This window comes from Ranitomeya variabilis, chromosome 2 (genome assembly GCF_051348905.1).
Source record: "Ranitomeya variabilis isolate aRanVar5 chromosome 2, aRanVar5.hap1, whole genome shotgun sequence".
Taxonomy (NCBI): Eukaryota; Metazoa; Chordata; class Amphibia; order Anura; family Dendrobatidae; genus Ranitomeya; species Ranitomeya variabilis.
Window position 1 is genome coordinate 20,199,330 of NC_135233.1, and position 23,524 is coordinate 20,222,853.

The window sequence follows — 23,524 nt, forward strand, 5'->3', positions numbered from 1 at the left end:
ACTTTACAGACACCACACTGGTTCCATAGCTTCCAACATAATAACATACTATTATATATAATAACATCACATATAATAGTATGTTATTAAATATTTTACCACCTTTTTTGCTTCAAATATTTTTTTCCACCTCTAAAACCTGGGTGCGTCTTATAGTCCGGTTATTTCTTTTAGTCCGAAAAATACGGTAACACTCACACCCCTGGAGTATAAAAATAAAATAACATCCCCACCCCTGGAGTAGAACAATAAAGTAACATCTCCGCCCCTGGAGTATAAAAATAAAATAACATCTCCACCACTGGAGTATAAAAATAAAATAACACCCCCACCCCTGGAGTATAATAATAAAGTAACATCCCCACCCCTGGAGTATAATAATAAAGTAACATCCCCACCCCTGGAGTATAATAATAATAAAGTAACATCTCCACCCCTGGAGTATAACAATAAATTAACATCTCCACCCCTGGAGTATAATAATAAAGTAACATCTCCACCCCTGGAGTATAACAATAAAGTAACATCTCATCCCCTGGAGTATAACAATAATGTAACATCTCATCCCCTGGAGTATAACAATAAAGTAACATCTCATCCCCTGGAGTATAACAATAAAGTAACATCTCATCCCCTGGAGTATAACAATAATGTAACATCTCCACCCCTGGAGTATACAAATAAAATAACATCTCCACCACTGGAGTATAAAATAACATCCCCACCCCTGGAGTATAATAATAAAGTAACATCTCCACCCCTGGAGTATAATAATAAAGTAACATCTCCACCCCTGGAGTATAATAATAAAGTAACATCCCCACCCCTGGAGTATAATAATAAAGTAACATCTCCACCCCTGGAGTATAAAAATAAAACAACATCTCCACCCCTGGAGTATAAAAATAAAATAACATCCCCAACCCCTGGAGTATAATAATAAAGCAACATCTCCACCCCTGGAGTATAATAATAAAGTAACATCTCCACCCCTGGAGTATAATAATAAAGTAACATCTCCACCCCTGGAGTATAATAATAAAGTAACATCTCCACCCCTGGAGTATAATAATAAAGTAACATCTCCACCACTGGAGTATAAAAATAAAATAACATCCCCACCCCTGGAGTATAATAATAAAGTAACATCCCCACCACTGGAGTATAATAATAAAGTAACATCTCCACCCCTGGAGTATAAAAATAAAATAACATCCCCACCCCTGGAGTATAAAAATAAAATAACACCCCCACCCCTGGAGTGTAATAATAAAGTAACATCTCCACCCCTGGAGTATAATAATAAAGTAACATCTCATCCCCTGGAGTATAACAATAAAGTAACATCTCCACCCCTGGAGTATACAAATAAAATAACATCTCCACCACTGGAGTATAAAATAACATCCCCACCCCTGGAGTATAATAATAAAGTAACATCTCCACCCCTGGAGTATAATAATAAAGTAACATCTCCACCCCTGGAGTATAATAATAAAGTAACATCCCCACCCCTAGAGTATAATAATAAAGTAACATCTCCACCCCTGGAGTATAAAAATAAAACAACATCTCCACCTTGGAGTATAAAAATAAAATAACATCCCCAACCCCTGGAGTATAATAATAAAGTAACATCTCCACCCCTGGAGTATAATAATAAAGTAACATCTCCACCCCTGGAGTATAATAATAAAGTAACATCTCCACCCCTGGAGTATAATAATAAAGTAACATCTCCACCCCTGGAGTATAATAAAGTAACATCTCCACCCCTGGAGTATAATAATAAAGTAACATCTCCACCACTGGAGTATAAAAATAAAATAACATCCCCACCCCTGGAGTATAATAATAAAGTAACATCCCCACCACTGGAGTATAATAATAAAGTAACATTCCACCCCTGGAGTATAATAATAAAGTAACATCTCCACCACTGGAGTATAAAAATAAAATAACATCCCCACCCCTGGAGTATAATAATAAAGTAACATCTCCACCCCTGGAGTATAATAATAAAGTAACATCTCCACCCCTGGAGTATAATAATAAAGTAACATCCCCACCCCTGGAGTATAAAAATAAAATAACACCCCCACCCCTGGAGTATAATAATAAAGTAACATCTCCACCCCTGGAGTATAATAATAAAGTAACATCTCCACCTCTGGAGTATAACAATAAAGTAACATCTCATCCCCTGGAGTATAACAATAAAGTAACATCTCCACCCCTGGAGTATACAAATAAAATAACATCTCCACCACTGGAGTATAAAAATAAAGTAACATCTCCACCACTGGAGTATAAAAATAAAGTAACATCTCATCCCCTGGAGTATAACAATAAAGTAACATCTCCACCCCTGGAGTATAATAATAAAGTAACATCCCCACCCCTGGAGTATAATAATAAAGTAACATCCCCACCCCTGGAGTATAAAAATAAAATAACACCCCCACCCCTGGAGTATAATAATAAAGTAACATCTCATCCCCTGGAGTATAACAATAAAGTAACATCTCCACCCCTGGAGTATACAAATAAAATAACATCTCCACCACTGGAGTATAAAAATAAAGTAACATCTCCACCACTGGAGTATAAAAATAAAGTAACATCTCATCCCCTGGAGTATAACAATAAAGTAACATCTCCACCCCTGGAGTATAATAATAAAGTAACATCCCCACCCCTGGAGTATAATAATAAAGTAACATCTCCACCCCTGGAGTATAATAATAAAGTAACATCTCCACCCCTGGAGTATAATAATAAAGTAACATCTCCACCACTGGAGTATAAAAATAAAATAACATCCCCAACCCCTGGAGTATAATAATAAAGCAACATCTCCACCCCTGGAGTATAATAATAAAGTAACATCTCCACCCCTGGAGTATAATAATAAAGTAACATCTCCACCCCTGGAGTATAATAATAAAGTAACATCTCCACCACTGGAGTATAAAAATAAAATAACATCCCCACCCCTGGAGTATAATAATAAAGTAACATCCCCACCACTGGAGTATAATAATAAAGTAACATCACCCCTGGAGTATAATAATAAAGTAACATCTCCACCCCTGGAGTATAATAATAAAGTAACATCTCCACCACTGGAGTATAAAAATAAAATAACATCCCCACCCCTGGAGTATAAAAATAAAATAACACCCCCACCCCTGGAGTATAATAATAAAGTAACATCTCCACCCCTGGAGTATAACAATAAAGTAACATCTCCACCCCTGGAGTATACAAATAAAATAACATCTCCACCACTGGAGTATAAAATAAGATCCCCACCCCTGGAGTATAATAATAAAGTAACATCTCCACCCCTGGAGTATAATAATAAAGTAACATCCCCACCCCTGGAGTATAATAATAAAGTAACATCTCCACCCCTGGAGTATAAAAATAAAACAACATCTCCACCTTGGAGTATAAAAATAAAATAACATCCCCAACCCCTGGAGTATAATAATAAAGTAACATCTCCACCACTGGAGTATAATAATAAAGTAACATCTCCACCACTGGAGTATAATAATAAAGTAACATCTCCACCCCTGGAGTATAATAATAAAGTAACATCTCCACCACTGGAGTATAATAATAAAGTAACATCTCCACCCCTGGAGTATAATAATAAAGTAACATCTCCACCCCTGGAGTATAATAATAAAGTAACATCTCCACCCCTGGAGTATAATAATAAAGTAACATCTCCACCCCTGGAGTATAATAATAAAGTAACATCTCCACCCCTGGAGTATAATAATAAAGTAACATCTCCACCCCTGGAGTATAATAATAAAGTAACATCTCCACCCCTGGAGTATAATAATAAAGTAACATCTCCACCACTGGAGTATAAAAATAAAATAACATCTCCACCCCTGGAGTATAATAATAAAGTAACATCTCATCCCCTGGAGTATAATAATAAAGTAACATCCCCACCCCTGGAGTATAATAATAAAGTAACATCCCCACCCCTGGAGTATAATAATAAAGTAACATCTCCACCCCTGGAGTATAATAATAAAGTAACATATCCACCCCTGGAGTATAATAATAAAGTAACATCTCCACCACTGGAGTATAAAAATAAAGTAACATCTCCACCACTGGAGTATAAAAATAAAGTAACATCTCCATCCCTGGAGTATAATAATAAAATAATGCCCCACCCATTGAGTATAATAATAAAATAATGCCCCTACCCTTGGAGTATAATATTGAAATAACACCCCCACCCCTGGAGTATAATAATAAAGTAACATCTCCATCCCTGGAGTATAATAATAAAATAATGCCCCACCCATTGAGTATAATAATAAAATAATGCCCCTACCCTTGGAGTATAATATTGAAATAACATCCCCACCCCTAGTCTATAGTAATAAAATAATGCCACCTTCCCTAGAGTATAATAGAAACACGCCCCCATGGCAGATAATAATAAAATAATACCCACAGTACTGCTGTGTATAGCAAATGCCACGGTCTCCTATGAATGGCAGCCACAGGTTGGTTTTAATGGTAGTATCATCATGACATGCACAGGGGTTTTCAGCAGACTCCCAACTGTCATGGCATCCCAATGGCGCCATACGATCGTGTCACAGGGGTGTGATATTCTAACCACCCATCAGTCTTGCTGCGTGCTCTAAATGACGCTGTCACAGACTGACTGTGATGGAAATATATATATATTTCATATAGATCTCACTTGCATATATACTCATAATCAGCTAATATATATATTATAATCAATTGCTTAACCCCTTAATCCCATATGACGTGCTATCCCGTTGAGGTGGGGTGGGCCTTAATTCCCACCGACGGGATAGTACGTCATATGCGATCGGCTGTGCTCACGGGGGGAGCGCGGCCGATCGCGGCTGGGTGTCAGCTGACTATCACAGCTGACATCCGGTCACGGACCGCCCCTGGCACATTAAACCCCGGCACACTGTGATCAAACAAGATCGCAGTGTTCCGGCGGTATAGGGAAGATCGCGCAGGGAGGGGGCGATGTGATCGCGTTGCTCCGAGCGTCTCTTACCTCCTCCTCCCTGCAGGCCCCGGATCCAAAATGGCCGCGGGGCTGCATCCGGGTCCTGCAGGGACTACTTCCGGGTCCAGAGCAGGCACTGGTAAGCCTGGAGCGCTGTAAGTCAGATCGCTGATCTGACAGAGTGCTGTGCAAACTGTCAGATCAGCGATCTGTGATGTCCCCCCTGGGACAAAGTAAAAAAAAAAAAATTCCACATGTGTAAAAAAAAAAAAAAAAAATTCCTAAATAAAGAAAAAAAATATAATTATTCCCATAAATACATTTCTTTACATTTCTTTATCTAAATAAAAAAAAACAATAAAAGTACACATATTTAGTATCGCCGCGTCCGTAACGACCCAACCTATAAAACTGTCCCACTAGTTAACCCCTTCAGTGAACACAGTAAGAAATAAAAAAAAGGCAAAAAACGCTTTATTATCATACCGCCGAACAAAAAGTGGAATAACACGCGATCAAAAAGACGGATATAAATAACCATGGTACGGCTGAAAACGTCATCTTGTCCCGCAAAAAACGAGCTGCCATACAGCATCATCAGCAAAAAAATAAAAAAGTTATAGTCCTCAGAATAAAGCGATGACAAAATAATTATTTTTTCTATAAAATAGCTTTTATTGTATAAAAGCGCCAAAGCATAAAAAAATGAAATGAGATATCGCTGTAATCGTACTGACCTGAAGAATAAAACTGCTTTATCAATTTTACCAAACGTGGAACGGTATATACGCCTCTCCCAAAAGAAATTCATGAATATCTGGTTTTTGGTCGTTCTGCCTCACAAAAATCAGAATAAAAAGCGATCAAAAACTGTCACATGTCCAAAAATGTTACCAATAAAAACGTCAACTCGTCCCGCAAAAAACAAGACCTCACATGACTCTGTGGACCAAAATATGGAAAAATTATAGGTCTCAAAATGTGGAGACGCAAAAACTTTTTTGCTATAAAAAGCGTCTTTTAGTGTGTGACAGCTGCCAATCATAAAAATCCACTATAAAAAACTATATAAAAGTAAATCAAACCCCCCTTCATCACCCCCTTAGTTAGGGGAAAAATAATAAATTTTTTTAATTTTATTTCCATTTTCCCATTAGGGTTAGGGCTAGGGTTAGGGTTGGAGCTAAAGTTAGGGTTAGGGTTGGGGCTAAAGTTAGGGTTAGGGTTGGGGCTAAAGTTAGGGTTAGGGTTGGGGCTAAAGTTAGGGTTAGGGTTTGGATTACATTTACGGTTGGGATTAGGGTTGGGATTAGAGTTAGGGGTGTGTCAGGGTTAGGACAGACAGTATTTTTGCAGACACATTGGAAAACCACAATAAATAATCCTGATAAATAAGCGATGTCGTGCCAGTCCTTGCTAATAGAAAAACCGCGGCGGGGATGCCGGAAGGTAAGAGATACGCGGCCTCTCATCCAGTCACCAGTGATCTAGAGACCCGGGAATCCATCCGCTCATTTCTAGCCCCAACTGTCCCGGATACAGCGGACAGTCCTGCAGTCTTAGACTGACGGTCCCTCACTGCCAGCGCCCATCTGACAACTCCTCCTGTCAGGGCAGAAACAAATGCTAAATGGATGTGGATTGGGATGTGTTGGGGCCAGAGTTTGCCGCACACTTTATCCCTCTTTCTGTTCTTCAAGGTTGTGATGTATGGAATAGTCCTCACATCATGGTGGTCACTGGTATTATGAGCTTCTGAATTCAGCCATTGCAGATTCTTTTGTGTCTTCCCAGGGATCCGTCTCCTGGCAGCAGGCGACAATTTCATCAAATGATTATTAGGAGCCAAAGTGTGTAAAAACAATAACAAATAGTTAATTTACGACATTCACATTCTGTTAGTTAGGTTAGGGACCCACAACACAGTGAGGAGCCTTGACGCTGGCTTGTGGGCTAAAGGATGTTAATATGGTTGCTAGTCATTCTTTAGGCCGGGATCACACGTGCGAGAAATACGGCCGAGTCTCGCATGTTAATACCCAGCATTGCCGCCGTCACTCAGGAGCGGAGCTGCGGCTCCATGTATTGCTATGTGGCCAAACGCTCCGCTCCTGAGTGACGGCGGTAATGCCGGGTATTAACATGCGAGACTCGGCCATATTTCTCGCATGTGTGATCCCGGTCTAACTGATCATACTTCAATGTATAATCAGTAGAGGCTATGCAGCCTTTAACATTCTAATGCGTTGAGAAACACGTGATGGTGTCTCCGCAGCTATCCTACATGCATTTGCATATTTCCCATAAGGGATGGGGCAGTGTTCTGCATCACTGCGTTGAGAAACACGTGATGGTGTCTCCGCGGTGTTGGATGTTTTGGTCTCCCGAGGTCATTCATCCTTATGTTTATAGCCCTTTTACCAGGCACTGCTCCTAATAGCCAGTTTCCTACTCCACACTGATGAGGGGCAAATACCCCGAAACAGCTGTCTGTGGATGGATACCATGTTTTGGCATAGGTGGTTTTCCTATATTGGATGCTGCCCTTCCCGTGGTTGTTCCTTCCCGGTGAAAGACCTGGCTATTCACTGCTTGCGTTGAGAAACACGTGATGGTGTCTCTGCGGCTTTTCTACATTCTTCATGAAGAACAGTCACATGATGTCTGTCCCTAAAGTGTGTGTAAAAGCAGATGAAAATCAGCAGCTTTGGAAGAGGTGAGTATTTGTGTACGTCCACATGTGGTGGCTGATTTCCCTGCAAGTTTTGAAAAACACATAAGGAAATCAGTGTTTTTACCATCTGCAAATTTGGTGTTTTTTTTTTTGCTACAGACATTTTTGCTTCCAGCCTGTATGCAGCTGCGTGCTTACAGACCTGGAAACTGACGTCACTCAGTTCACATGCGCTTACTGATCCCAGGAAAAAAAAACTATTCTCACAAAGTTTGTTTTCTACATTTTATTTAACAAAATATTTGTTATTGTAAAATAATTTTTGTACAGAAAATTTTTAGAAAAAACAAAAAAACAAAACCATTCTCTACATGGTTTACCAAAAAATCAAAAAAAGGTAAACGGCTTGAATTAGAAATTTTGAAAAAAAAAAAAAAAGGGGGTCATTTTCACAATTCACGTGTTGAGAAAGTTCGGGATATCGTGGTCAAGCATCCCCGCCTGTGAATGCTCAGAAGATTGAGGAGCCCTGAAAAGACTCGATGAGCCTTGAAACTGCACGGTGCCCCCGGAAGACTGTGGCTGATTAGCACTAGCCTGACGCTGCGTAAAAGAATCGCGTACTCTACGCCTCGTTCACTGCTTAAACCGCTCAATAGCCTCCTCCAAATCGATCGGATGGGGTTCGTGAGAACATATATAAAGTATACTACTGTATCGATCATACTAATGCAGCTCTGCTTGTTTTCCGGGAGCACAGCGCGAAAATATGGGCTAAAGCTCCTTAATAACGCCTCCTCTGGGCCTTCTGGGGTTTTTTCTGTCGTGGGGCTTCTGGGGTCTCTGATCATGATGTCCGAGACATGTGATCAGTAATATGGGGGAGGTGTAAAGCTTAGACACTTCCTGTCATGTGACCCTGTGATGCCACTGCAGGTCCTATAGTCACTAACATCTGTCCATGTAGTTGATCACATGACATCACTGCAGGTCACAGCTACTTCTGGGAGTTGTCTTGGTTCTTTGTAGCGCAGTGGTTCTTCTATAGGTGATGTACAGCAGTGCAGCCAGCAGGGGGCAGCGTCCCCCATACAGCCTCCGCTCTGCTCACATAGTGTTGCTGCAGGCAGTGATGTCACCATAGGGGGCGCAGTGGAGCTGCCTGTATTTACACGCACTGGTACGTACTATACCACATACGTCCTCTGACCCCGGCGTTTAGTATCAGTAATTTCTAGTTCCTATTCATAATGTAAGATGTGATTTTTATCCGATTTTCCCTCAGGTTCCTGATGTTCACGACTCTTTTTCCTTAATGGTCCTTTCCATTGGTGACCCCCCGAGGATGGAGCAGGACACAGACCACATGGCGGCTCGGATATTAGACCTCACCCTGCAGATAATCTACTGGATCACTGGAGAGGTGAGATCTTCACATCACTCTGATCTCCAGGAATAAAGCAGGGAAATGACGGGAAAGGTGAAGGATTCTTGTCCTCTGTGTAGTGATCGGCGTCTCCCCATACACAGGATCACACCATAGTGAAGACGTCGTCTGGGGAGTGTGTGACCCCCCGTGTGTCAGGAGGGCGGAGCAGGACCCCGAGTGACATCACCGAGCCTCCACCTCATTCACTGATACATGAGCAGAAGATCCTAGAACTGACCAATAGGATCACTGAGCTGCTGAGCGGAGAGGTGAGCGCTGCCGGGAATGCTGGGACATTATACAATAACGCTGGGGGAGGGGTCTGCTAATGGCGGGTCATTGTGTGTGTCAGGTTCCTATAAGGTGTCAGGACGTCACCGTCTATTTCTCCATGGAGGAGTGGGAGTATATAGAAGGACACAAGGATCTGTACAAGGACGCCATGATGGAGGATCACCGGTCCATCACATCTCCGGGTAAGAGGAGACCTTCCTGGGTTGTAGAGAACAGGTCTGAGAGTCGTCTAGATTCCCCATCATCTGCTCATCACATATAGACAATGTATTCAGTCACTGCGGTTATTTCCTATAGATGGATCCAGTCCGAGAAATCCCCCGGAGAGAAGTCCCAGTCCTCTATACTCCCAGGATCGGCCAGAGAAGGAGGAAGATGTCCCCCGGGATCATCAGGTAGATGAGATTTCTGAAATCTTCTATAGATTCATGTAATGGGCTTCTACTAATCTCCGGCCGCCGTCCTGTGTACACCAGGCACTCCTAACAATATTTACATATTTTTTGGACTATACAAGGCCTCTGAAGGTTTCTGTGATATCTGACAATAAGATGTTTGCAGTAGATCCTATTATTCCATGGATGGTAACCTGCATTAGCAAATACCGTTACCATAGACCTCTTTCTATCATAGCTGTGATGCTCTGTGTCCCGATACCTTTGTATCATAGCTCCAATGCTCTGCATGTCATGACTCCTTTGTATCATAGCTGCGATGCTCTGCGTGTCCTGACTCCTTTCTATCATAGCTGCGATGCTCTGCGTGTCCTGACTCCTTTCTATCATAGCTGTAATGCTCTGTGCGTCCTGACTCCTTTCTATCATAGCTGTAATGCTCTGTGCGTCCTGACTCCTTTCTATCATAGCTGTGATGCTCTGCGTGTCCTGACTCCTTTCTATCATAGCTGTAATGCTCTGTGCTTCCTGACTCCTTTCTATCATAGCTGTAATGCTCTGTGCGTCCTGACTCCTTTCTATCATAGCTGTGATGCTCTGTGCTTCCTGACTCCTTTCTATCATAGCTGCGATGCTCTGCGTGTCTTGACTCCTTTCTATCATAGCTGTAATGCTCTGTGCGTCCTGACTCCTTTCTATCATAGCTGTAATGCTCTGTGCGTCCTGACTCCTTTCTATCATAGCTGTAATGCTCTGTGCGTCCTGACTCCTTTCTATCATTGCTGTGATGCTCTGCATGTCCTGATGCCTTTCTATCATAGCTGTGATGCTCTGTGGGTACTGATACCTTTCTATCATAGCTGTGATTCTCTCCTTGTCCTGACGCCTTTCTATCACAGCTGCGATGCTCTGTGTTACCTGATACCTTTCTATCATAGCTGTGATGTTCTACTTGTCCTGACACCTTTCTATCATAGCTAAGATGCTCTCTGCGTCCTGACACGTTTCTGTCATTGCTGCGATACTCTGCGTGTCCTGACACCTTTCTATCATAGATGTGATGCTCTGTGTGTCCTGACACCTTTCTATCATAGCCGCGATGCTCTGCGTGTCCTGCCACCTTTCTATCACAGCTGCTATGCTCTCTGTGTCATGACACCTTTCTATCATAGCTGCGATGCTCTGCGTGTCCTGCCACCTTTCTATCACAGCTGCTATGCTCTCTGTGTCCTGCCACCTTTCTATCATAGCTGTGATGCTCTGTGCGTCCTGACTCCTTTGTATCATAGCTGCGATGCTCTGTGTGTCCTGCCACCTTTCTATCATAGCTGCGATGCTCTGTGTCATGACACCTTTCTATCATAGCTGCAATGCTCTTCGTGTCCTGACACCTTTCTATCATGGCTGCGATGCTCTGCATATCCTGACTCCTTTCTATCATAGCTGCGATGCTCTGTGCTTCCTGACTCATTTCTATCATAGCTGCGATGCTCTGTGTCCTTACACCTTTCTATCATAGCTGCGATGCTCTGTGTGTACTGACACCTTTCTATCATAGCTGCGATGCTCTGTGTCCTGACTCCTTTCTATCATAGCTGCGATGCTCTGCATGTCCTGTCACCTTTCTATCACAGCTGCGATACTCTGTCCTTTCACCTTTCTATCATAGCTGCAATGCTCTGTGTCCTTACACCTTTCTATCATAGCTGCAATGCTCTGTGTCCTTACACCTTTCTGTCATAGCTGCGATGCTCTGTGTGTACTGACACCTTTCTAGCACAGCTGTGATGCTCTGTGTGTCCTGACTCTGTTCTATCATAGCTGCGATGCTCTGCATGTCCTGTCACCTTTCTATCACAGCTGCGATGCTCTGTGTCCTGACTCCTTTCTATCATAGCTGTGATGCTCTGCATGTCCTGACACCTTCCTATCATAGCTGTGATGCTCTGTGCGTCCTGACACCTTTCTATCATAGCTGCGATGCTCTGCGTGTCCTGACTCCTTTCTATCATAGCTGCGATGCTCTGCGTGTCCTGACTCCTTCCTATCATAGCTGTGATGCTCTGTGCGTCCTGACACCTTTCTATCATAGCTGCGATGCTCTGCGTGTCCTGACTCCTTTCCATCATAGCTGCAATGCTCTGTGCTTCCCGACACCTTTCTCTCATAGCTGTGATGCTCTGCATATCCTGACACATTTCTATCATTGCTGTGATGCTCTGTGCATCCTGACACCTTTCTATCATAGCTGTGATGCTCTGCGTGTCCTGACACATTTCTATCATAGATGTTATGCTGTTCGTGTCCTGACACCATTCTATCATAGCTGTGATGCTCTGTGCGTCCCGACACCTTTCTATCATAGCTGTGATGCTCTGCGTGTCCTGACTCCTTTCTATCATAGCTGTAATGCTCTGTGCGTCCTGACTCCTTTCTATCATAGCTGTAATGCTCTGTGCTTCCTGACTCCTTTCTATCATAGCTGTAATGCTCTGTGCGTCCTGACTCCTTTCTATCATTGCTGTGATGCTCTGCATGTCCTGATGCCTTTCTATCATAGCTGTGATGCTCTGTGGGTACTGATACCTTTCTATCATAGCTGTGATTCTCTCCTTGTCCTGACGCCTTTCTATCACAGCTGCGATGCTCTGTGTTACCTGATACCTTTCTATCATAGCTGTGATGTTCTACTTGTCCTGACACCTTTCTATCATAGCTGAGATGCTCTCTGCGTCCTGACACGTTTCTGTCATTGCTGCGATACTCTGCGTGTCCTGACACCTTTCTATCATAGATGTGATGCTCTGTGTGTCCTGACACCTTTCTATCATAGCCGCGATGCTCTGCGTGTCCTGCCACCTTTCTATCATAGCTGTGATGCTCTGTGCGTCCTGACTCCTTTGTATCATAGCTGCGATGCTCTGTGTGTCCTGCCACTTTTCTATCATAGCTGCGATGCTCTGTGTCATGACACCTTTCTATCATAGCTGCAATGCTCTTCGTGTCCTGACACCTTTCTATCATAGCTGCGATGCTCTGTGTGTACTGACACCTTTCTAGCACAGCTGCGATGCTCTGTGTGTCCTGACTCCGTTCTATCATAGCTGCGATGCTCTGCATGTCCTGTCACCTTTCTATCACAGCTGCGATGCTCTGTGTCCTGACTCCTTTCTATCATAGCTGTGATGCTCTGCATGTCCTGACACCTTCCTATCATAGCTGTGATGCTCTGTGCGTCCTGACACCTTTCTATCATAGCTGCGATGCTCTGCGTGTCCTGACTCCTTTCTATCATAGCTGCGATGCTCTGCGTGTCCTGACTCCTTTCCATCATAGCTGCAATGCTCTGTGCTTCCCGACACCTTTCTCTCATAGCTGTGATGCTCTGCATATCCTGACACATTTCTATCATTGCTGTGATGCTCTGTGCATCCTGACACCTTTCTATCATAGCTGTGATGCTCTGCGTGTCCTGACACATTTCTATCATAGATGTTATGCTGTTCGTGTCCTGACACCATTCTATCATAGCTGTGATGCTCTGTGCGTCCCGACACCTGTCTATCATAGCTGTAATGCTCTGTGCTTCCTGACTCCTTTCTATCATAGCTGTAATTCTCTGTGCGTCCTGACTCCTTTATATCATAGCTGTGATGCTCTGTGCTTCCTGACTCCTTTCTATCATAGCTGCGATGCTCTGCGTGTCTTGACTCCTTTCTATCATAGCTGTAATGCTCTGTGCGTCCTGACTCCTTTCTATCATTGCTGTGATGCTCTGCATGTCCTGATGCCTTTCTATCATAGCTGTGATGCTCTGTGGGTACTGATACCTTTCTATCATAGCTGTGATTCTCTCCTTGTCCTGACACCTTTCTATCACAGCTGCGATGCTCTGTGTTACCTGATACCTTTCTATCATAGCTGTGATGTTCTACTTGTCCTGACACCTTTCTATCATAGCTGAGATGCTCTCTGCGTCCTGACACGTTTCTGTCATTGCTGCGATACTCTGCGTGTCCTGACACCTTTCTATCATAGATGTGATGCTCTGTGTGTCCTGACACCTTTCTATCATAGCCGCGATGCTCTGCGTGTCCTGCCACCTTTCTATCATAGCTGCTATGCTCTCTGTGTCATGACACCTTTCTATCATAGCTGCGATGCTCTGCGTGTCCTGCCACCTTTCTATCATAGCTGTGATGCTCTGTGCGTCCTGACTCCTTTGTATCATAGCTGCGATGCTCTGTGTGTCCTGCCACCTTTCTATCATAGCTGCGATGCTCTGTGTCATGACACCTTTCTATCATAGCTGCAATGCTCTTCGTGTCCTGACACCTTTCTTTCATGGCTGCGATGCTCTGCATATCCTGACTCCTTTCTATCATAGCTGCGATGCTCTGTGCTTCCTGACTCCTTTCTATCATAGCTGCGATGCTCTGTGTCCTTACACCTTTCTATCATAGCTGCGATGCTCTGTGTGTACTGACACCTTTCTAGCACAGCTGCGATGCTCTGTGTGTCCTGACTCCGTTATATCATAGCTGCGATGCTCTGCATGTCCTGTCACCTTTCTATCACAGCTGCGATACTCTGTCCTGTCACCTTTCTATCATAGCTGCAATGCTCTGTGTCCTTACACCTTTCTATCATAGCTGCAATGCTCTGTGTCCTGACACCTTTCTATCATAGCTGTGATGCTCTGTGTGTCCCGACACCTTTCTATCATAGCTGTGATGCTCTGTGTGTCCCGACACCTTCCTATCATAGCTGTGATGCTCTGTGTGTCCAGACACCTTTCTATCATAGCTGTGATGCTCTGTGTGTCCCGACACCTTTATATCATAGCTGCGATGCTCTGTGTGTCCTGACACCTTTCTATCATAGCTGTGATGCTCTGCGTGTCCCGACACCTTTATATCATAGCTGCGATGCTCTGCATGTCCTGTCACCTTTCTATCACAGCTGCGATACTCTGTCCTGTCCCCTTTCTATCATAGCTGCAATGCTCTGTGTCCTTACACCTTTCTATCATAGCTGCAATGCTCTGTGTCCTGACACCTTTCTATCATAGCTGTGATGCTCTGTGTGTCCCGACACCTTTCTATCATAGCTGTGATGCTCTGTGTGTCCCGACACCTTCCTATCATAGCTGTGATGCTCTGTGTGTCCAGACACCTTTCTATCATAGCTGTGATGCTCTGTGTGTCCCGACACCTTTATATCATAGCTGCGATGCTCTGTGTGTCCTGACTCCTTTCTATCATAGCTGCGATGCTCTGTGTCCTTACACCTTTCTATCATAGCTGCGATGCTCTGTGTGTACTGACACCTTTCTAGCACAGCTGCGATGCTCTGTGTGTCCTGACTCCGTTCTATCATAGCTGCGATGCTCTGCATGTCCTGTCACCTTTCTATCACAGCTGCGATACTCTGTCCTGTCACCTTTCTATCATAGCTGCAATGCTCTGTGTCCTTACACCTTTCTATCATAGCTGCAATGCTCTGTGTCCTGACACCTTTCTATCATAGCTGTGATGCTCTGTGTGTCCCGACACCTTTCTATCATAGCTGTGATGCTCTGTGTGTCCCGACACCTTCCTATCATAGCTGTGATGCTCTGTGTGTCCCGACACCTTTATATCATAGCTGCGATGCTCTGTGTGTCCTGACACCTTTCTATCATAGCTGTGATGCTCTGCGTGTCCCGACACCTTTATATCATAGCTGCGATGCTCTGCGTGTCCTGCCACCTTTATATCATAGCTGCGATGCTCTGCGTGTCCTGACTCCTTTCTATCATAGCTGCGATGCTCTGCGTGTCCTGACTCCTATCTATCATAGCTGCGATGCTCTGTGCGTCCTGACACCTTTCTATCATAGCTGCGATGCTCTGCGTGTCCTGACACCTTTCTATCACAGCTGCGATGCTCTGCATGTCCTGACACTTTTCTATCATAGCTGTGATTCCCTGTGTCCTGACTCTCTTCTATCATAGCTGTGATTCCCTGTGTCCTGACTCTTTTCTATCATAGCTGCGATGCTCTGTGCCTCCCGACACCTTTCTATCATAGCTGCGATGCTCTGCATGTCCTGTCACCTTTCTATCACAGCTGCAATGCTCTGTGTCCTGTCACCTTTCTATCATAGCTGCGATGTTCTGTGTGTACTGACTCCGTTCTATCATAGCTGCGATGCTCTGCATGTCCTGTCACCTTTCTATCACAGCTGCAATGTTCTGTGTCCTGACACCTTTCTATCATAGCTGCGATGCTCTGTGTCCTGACTCCTTTCTATCATAGCTGCGATGCTCTGCATGTCCTGTCACCTTTCTATCACAGCTGTGAGGCTCTGTGTCCTGACTCCTTTCTATCATAGCTGTGATGCTCTGTGTCCTGTCACCTTTCTATCACAGCTGTGATGCTCTGTGTCCTGTCACCTTTCTATCACAGCTGTGATGCTCTGTGTCCTGACTCCTTTCTATCATAGCTGCGATGCTCTGCGTGTCCTGATTCCTTTCTATCATAGCTGCGATGCTCTGCGTGTCCTGACACCTTTCTAGCACAGCCAGCAGTAGTACTTGTATATTCAGTATTTTCTGTGACAGCAGTCATCGCATAAATGGACTACTCACAAAAAGATAGAGGTATTTGGCTTTCTGGTGAAATTTCTGGAAACCGTAAAACGTTCCCGCTCCAGTGATATTTTGTCACGACCGTCGGGCATTAAGTAGAAGCAGTGATGGTGATTTCCTCATCTAAAGCAAATTATTGAAATAAAAGCCGACACCAGTGGTTTGTGTACCCCAACAAAAATGTCAGTGTCTCAGTAACTTGCCCTGTGGCTTTGAGCATCAATTACAGCTGACAATGACGCCTCCTGCTGGTCACAAGTGGAGTTACTTTCTGCTGAGGCGTCCCAGTCTTTTTGAAGGGTGTCCCTCAGGTCACTGAGGTTCTGGTGCACAGAGCTACGAGCCTCTACATGGTGACGCAGCTGATGACATTATCCGTGTTGTTTGTGCAGAGGCACAATGCCTGGATTAACTCCTTCACGACCTATGACGTACGGATACGTCATGGCGATTTTGTGCGCACCGGAGCTGTGTGCGTGCGATCCCCACCGGGTGTTCAGCTATTGTGATAGCTCACCCCTGGCTCTCACTGCCAGCAGCGGTGCCCAAACCTCTTCTGGCAGTTTAACCCCCTAAATGCTGCAATCTATATCGATCACAGCATTTACAAGGCATTGCGAGGGCCTGATTGTTGCCATGGTGACTTGAGGTCTTCATGACAACATCTGGGTCACCAGGCTAGCCAACTTGTTAGACCATGCCCAGAGCATGGTCTCCAAGCTTGTGTGTCAGTGACAGTTATACAGTATTGCAATGCTTCAGAACAGAGATCACAGTGAAAAAAGTTAAAAAAAATTGTATATACAAAAAAACAACGCTTTATCATCATACCACCGAACAAAAAGTGGAATAAAACGAGATAAAAAGGACAAATGTAAATAACCATGGAACCACTGAAAACGTCATCCTGTCCCGCAAAAAACAAGCCGCCATACAGCCCCATCAGCGAAAAAATAAAAAAAAAGTTATAGCTCTCAGAATAAAGCGATGCAAAAATAATTATTGTTTCTATAAAATAGTTTTTATCGTGTAAAAGCGCCAAAACATAAAAAAAAAACAATATAAGTGAGGTATCGCTGTAATCATACTGACCCGAAGAATAAAACGGCTTTATCAATTTTACCACACGCAGAACGGCAGGAAAAAAAAAAAACAATTCCTGAATTGCTGGTTTTTGTTTATTCTGTCTCCCAAAATCAGACTAGAAAGTGATCAAAAAAAGTCATGTGCCCGAAAATAGTACCAATAAAAACGACACCTCGTCTCGCACAAAACAAGCTGTCACATGACTCTGTCGGCCGAAATATGGAAAAATGATAGCTCTCAAAATATGGCGATGCGATAAAAAGCGTCTTTTAGTGTGTGACAGCAGCCAAACATAAAAATCTGCTATAAATCTGGTATCGCACTGACCGAAGAATAATGTCGCCTAATCACTTATACCGCCCGAGGAAATAAAACAATTCTTCGCCTGCTGTTTGTTTTTATATTCTGCCTCTCAAAGATCGCAGTAAGGCTTGTCGCACATTTATCCTGCGCTCTACGCTGAGCGCTTGCAACGGGGAATCCATGTAAATCTCCGAAATACGTGAATCAGACGGAACCTCTGGTGGAAGATTCCCTATAATGAGCCAGATGGAGGCACTGTGGACCCCAAACTGACCTGTGATCCGGCGGTGTCCGTCTTTTTAGGAATGCATAAAAGTTAGTCACAGTTTTGTGCACTTCTGAAAAGGACACCGCTGAACAATGGCCAGAGTAACTCTGCTGCCTCACTATGGTGAATGGATCCCTCGGGGGTTTCATCTGAATCACGTAATTTGGAGATTTAGATGGAAACCCCGATGTAGAGCGCCGGCAGGGGAGAACCTAGCCTCTGTGCTGCCTGAGGCGGAGTGCAGAACGGTGCCCCCCCCTTAAAATTTTTTTTTAAATTAGTAGGAATAAATCTGGTTCATACAGATCTATATCTATCCTGTAAAAATAAGAACACTAGTGGACATTTTAATTCAGAAAAACAGAAAAGCAAGATGTCCAAATACAAGGATGTCAGCACCATCACACGTACATACAAGAACCTCACAGAAGACCCCAGAACAAGGGTCGTTAATGTCAATGGCAGGCCTGGCACAAGCATACAGACGCACAATGATGGCTGCAGAGCGGTGGTCCTGTAGGCAGACACAGTTCTCCATCCTAATAGCTCAGGAGGCAGCACTGATAGCCAACCTGTTATCTCTGGCACACGCCTACAAAACTCTGGGCAGCTCCAACGTGGCCGCTGCCTGGCACTGACCAGTCAGACATGTCCACCATGCAGCGTCGTCCACACACCACATGCAACGACCTGCAGTCTGAGCATCAGCAAGCCGCCACTGCACTAAGCTGGTACAATGGCGCGTCTTCCCCAACAGACCATGCCTCCTTCTCCCAAAACACTTACCCAATCAAAAGCGCCGCACATGGGTCTGTCCAGAGGTAATAGTAGGGGCCTCCCTATTGGGTTGAGTAAGGGATGTGATACCGGAAGGGGGATGAGCGCAACCGACGCTCAGGAGAAACATGGCTGAATGCCTGTATGCACCGAGGGGCAGCATTGGACTTGGTGTGTAAGTTATGGGCAATCAACGGAATATCTACAAAGGAATTTGACTCCTGTTATGGGAGTGTTAAAGGCGAAAGTGGACGCGTGGAATAAGTTACACTTGTCGGTGGTAGGAAGGGTCAATCTTATTAAAATGGTTCTGATGCCCAAATTATTATATGTTTTTCATAACGCGCCAGTTTGGATTCCACGTGGGAAATTTCGTCAGATTAATGGCCTTTTTAGAAGCTTGATATGGGGGAAGAAATACTCACGTATTAAACTGGAGACCCTTCAGCGACCCAAGGAAGATGGTGGTTTGGCTCTACCCAACCCGGAACTGTATTTTCTTGCAGCGCAGAGTCAGCATTTGAAGGGTTGGGAACGGGTGGCGTCTTTAAATGCGGTACAAAAATTGATGGAGGGGGTGACAGGCAGGTGTCCGGTGGTGCAATGTCTTTAGGATGGCTCCTTGGGAGCTTTGGGGAAATTATACCCAACCATGTTTCTGATAAGAAAGTTGTGGAACAGACTGAAACATATTCGAGGAGTTACAGGCTTGACTAGATTTACACCGATATGGCTTAATGATAACTTAGTGGAATTTGCGGCTATGGGAGTGCTTACGGAGTGGCAGGCAAAAGGAATCTGCTATGTTAGTCAGATAGTTCAACAAAGAATATTAAAACCATTTTCCCAGTTACAGGGAGAATTCGGGCTAAAACCTTCTGGGGAATATCAATATGCTCAAATGAGACACGCTTTTGGAGCTCAAAACAGGGGAGCTGGACTCAGAATTCAGGAAGATATTGTATTGGACTATGTATGTGGTGACGGGACTACAAAGGGAGTTATCTCTACCCTGTATAAAGACCTATTGCATACACACTTGTTGAATTTTCCTATAAAAGCGAGAGCTAAATGGGAAAGAGATCTGGGCCCAATGGAGAATGAAGTCTGGGAGTCGGTGCTGGAGTGGGTTCCACGAATTTCACTAAGCGAACCGTACAGGCTTTCGCAGCTTTACATTCTACATAGAGTTTATAAATCTCCGGAAATTATGTATAAAGCGGGGCTACGGGCTGACTCTGAGTGCCCGAGATGTAGGACTGAGAGCGCAGGAATATACCATATGATGTGGACGTGTCCAAGACTGGCTGGTTTCTGGTTGGTGGTTCTGAGTAGAGTGGAGAGTGCGTATAGATGTAGGGTTCCGAGAGATCCGATTGTGTGCTTACTGGGATATATGGATGAAGTTGGAGTGGAAAATGTTTGGAAGATAGCAATTGCTAGGTTATTGTATATGGCTCGGAAAGTGATAGCACGAAACTGGATTAAGGAGGATCCACCTGCTAGGAGAGAATTCCTTCAATATGTAAAACATGGTCTCGAACTGGAAAAAGGGGTTTATAAAAGACGTGGGAAAATAGCAACGTTTGATAAAATGTGGTCTCCGTGGATTGAGTTGGGATAGTGGGTAAAATGTGTTGGGTGCACAGGGCCTTTTGAATGATGGAAGTTACTAGACGTATAAGCGGTCACAACTGAGATATGTAGGATGGAGAAACATTAATGGCAGATATAGATGTTTATATGGAGCTGAGCTGTCCTTTGGGGGGGGGGGGATGTTGGGATTGTTGAGGTTGTTGGAAAGTGAGAAAATGTTTCTATGTAACAAATTGAAAGGTTACTGTAATGTAATGTTCTTGCTTATTCTTAATAAAAACCTATTTAAATAAAAAAAAAAAAAGTTATGGGCAATCAGTCCTGCAGCAGAGACGTATGTGAAAGGAACAATGCATCCTGCACCAGGGCATACAAAGAGATCATGGGACCCCAAAGCAGAAGTTCTCCCCCCCCCCCCCCCCTCCAGAAAAAAAAAATAAAAAATGGGTCACGTAGGTACATATCTCACAGCTTTGCTGCCGTTACAAAATAGTCTTCCTCCTATTGAAGCCCCCAGACTTCTCTTTCATTGCCCCCAAAAAGTATGATGCCAACACAGGTGCCCCACAAACACTATGGCCCCCCACAGTGATTCCTCCACACGCACGGTATGATGACCTTACTGTACCCCCTCAAGAATCCTGCCACAGTATGATCCCCAACTGTGTGCCCCATACTGTATAAAGGAACTACACACAGTATAATGGCCACCAACACAGCCCTCCATAAAGTATAAAGGCTTCCTCATAGCCCTTCAAGTATTATCATGCCCCCCACAGAGTCCTCCAAATATTATAATTACTTCCATCTTCCATATAGTATAATTGGCTTCATATAGTCCTCCATATATTATAATGCACCATCCATAGTCTTCCATATAACAAAATGCAGCCCCATAGTCCTCCATATATTATAATGCACCATCCATAGTCTTCCATATAACATAACATAATGCACCCTCCATAGTCCTCCATATAGTATAATGCACCCCCCATAGTCCTCCATATAGTATATTGACAGCGTGCGAGATTATATCAAAGGCAAGGATACAACCTTTGACTTATACGAACGTCAAAGGTGGTGAAGGGGTTAAATTATATTATATACTTGTATACAGCACACATGTACTGGACAACACATGCTCATTACATTCACATCATACAGTCACACAGACACACATCATACATGTCCTTAGTACACACATGCTATATAACAGATGCACAGCAGGTACACATCATATAAACAGAACATGCATTCTGGGGGAGACACTGCGGACCGCCGCATTAGGCGGCCCGACTTTGCCCCCCTGCTGGCTGCACCCGGGGCACATGCCCTGGCTGCTCCCCCTAGATACGCGGAGTGACAGGAACCCCACAGCTATCATTAGTGCCAGAGCTGGGCGGTGACGGCTCAGCATGACAGGAGGGTGGAGCTGCCATATTGTCCCCATATACAGGAGGGAGCGAGATATGGCCAGGGGCCGGCACACCTAACATGACGCAACTGTGAAAGAATGCCCCCCGCAGATGCCGCCCCCTTTTTATCAGCAGGTGGCACCGCCTGAGACAACCGACTCAAGTTGCCTCATGATAGGTGCGCCCCTGAGCGCAGGATAACTGATCCAAAATGTTATGTAAAATGTTCCCAATAATATCAATCCACAAAGAAAGCAAGTCCCCACTCAGGTCCGTCATCTGTTAGCGGAAAAATAGGGGCTTCCACATCTGTGTCAAAAGTAGTTCCTGGTTACATGTAGGGTATTGGTGCAAACAGGAGAAATTGCACAACAAACTGAGGTCCATTTTTTCTATTAAACATTTGGGGCTAAAAGAACATTTTAGTGGAAAAAAATGTAATTATTCTTTCTTCACCCCCCAATGGTATAAATTTCTGTGAGGCACATGTGGTGTCAGTATGATCACTGCACCCCTAGATGAATTCAGTGAGAGGTGTAGTTTGTAAAATGGGGTCACTTATGGGGGTTTCTGCTGTGTTGGCACCTCAGGGGCTCTGCTAATGTGACATGATGGCTCCCTCAAACCATTCCAGCAAAATCTGAACTCCAATATGGCGCTTCTTCCATTCTGAGCTTTGCACTGTGCCTCAAAACTAGTTTTTGACCACATATGTGGTCAATCGGCGTACTCAGGTGAAATTGCACAATATTGTTTTGTCCATTTTCTCCTGTTAGGCTTGTGAAAATGAAAAATTTGCGGCAAAACCAACAGTTTTGCAGGAAAAATTTATTTTTTCATTTTCACGGTTCAACGTAATAAACTTCTGTCATGCACCTGGGGGTTCAATGTGCTCACAACACATCTAGATTTATTCCTTCTTCCCTTCTGAGCCCGTGCACCCAAACGGTAATTTTCCAACACATATGGGGTATCAGGTACTCAGGAGAAATTGCACAACAAATGGTATGGTGCAGCTTTTTATGTTACCCTTTTGAAAATAAAAAAATTGGGCCTAAAAAACATTTTTTGTGGGAAAAATTTGATTTTTATATTTCACAGCTCAACATTGTAAACTTCTGTGTAGCACAAAGGGATTCAAAGTGCTCACAAGACATCTAGATACATTCCTTGAGGGGTCTAGTTTTCAAAATGGTGTCACTTCTGGAGGGTTTCCACTGTTTAGTCAAATCAGAAGCTCTCCAAACGGAACATGGCGTCCACTCTTGATACCAGCTAATTTTGCGTTCAAAAAATCAAACGATGCTCCATCCCTTCAGAGTACTACCGTGCGATCAAATAGTAGTTTTCTCCTTCGCCTCATTGGGGGACACAGACCATGGGGTGTATGCTGCTGCCACCAGGAGGCTGACACTAAGTATTACAAAGAAAGTTAGCTCCTCCCCTGCAGTATACACCCCTCTGCTGGCTCCCAGCTAACCAGTTCTTGCTTAGTGTCCGTAGGAGGCACACGGACGGGTCTGCTATTCAGACCCAAAGAACTCTTTTTTTCCGTTTTTTACTTTTTACTACGGTCGAATGGGGCGACGGATTCTTTCATGTTCCGATCTCCTCGAACCAT

At 44.0% G+C, this 23,524-nt stretch overlaps 1 protein-coding gene across 1 annotated transcript in view; it reads left to right on the forward strand.

Annotated features, from left to right (window-relative positions):
• LOC143803641 (uncharacterized) overlaps positions 1-23,524 on the forward strand; it is a 164,317-nt gene that overhangs the window by 104,116 nt on the left and 36,677 nt on the right. The window contains 2 exon segments of the mRNA XM_077281423.1: positions 9,491-9,614; positions 9,730-9,827. Of these exon segments, the coding sequence (XP_077137538.1) occupies positions 9,491-9,614; positions 9,730-9,827 (222 nt within the window).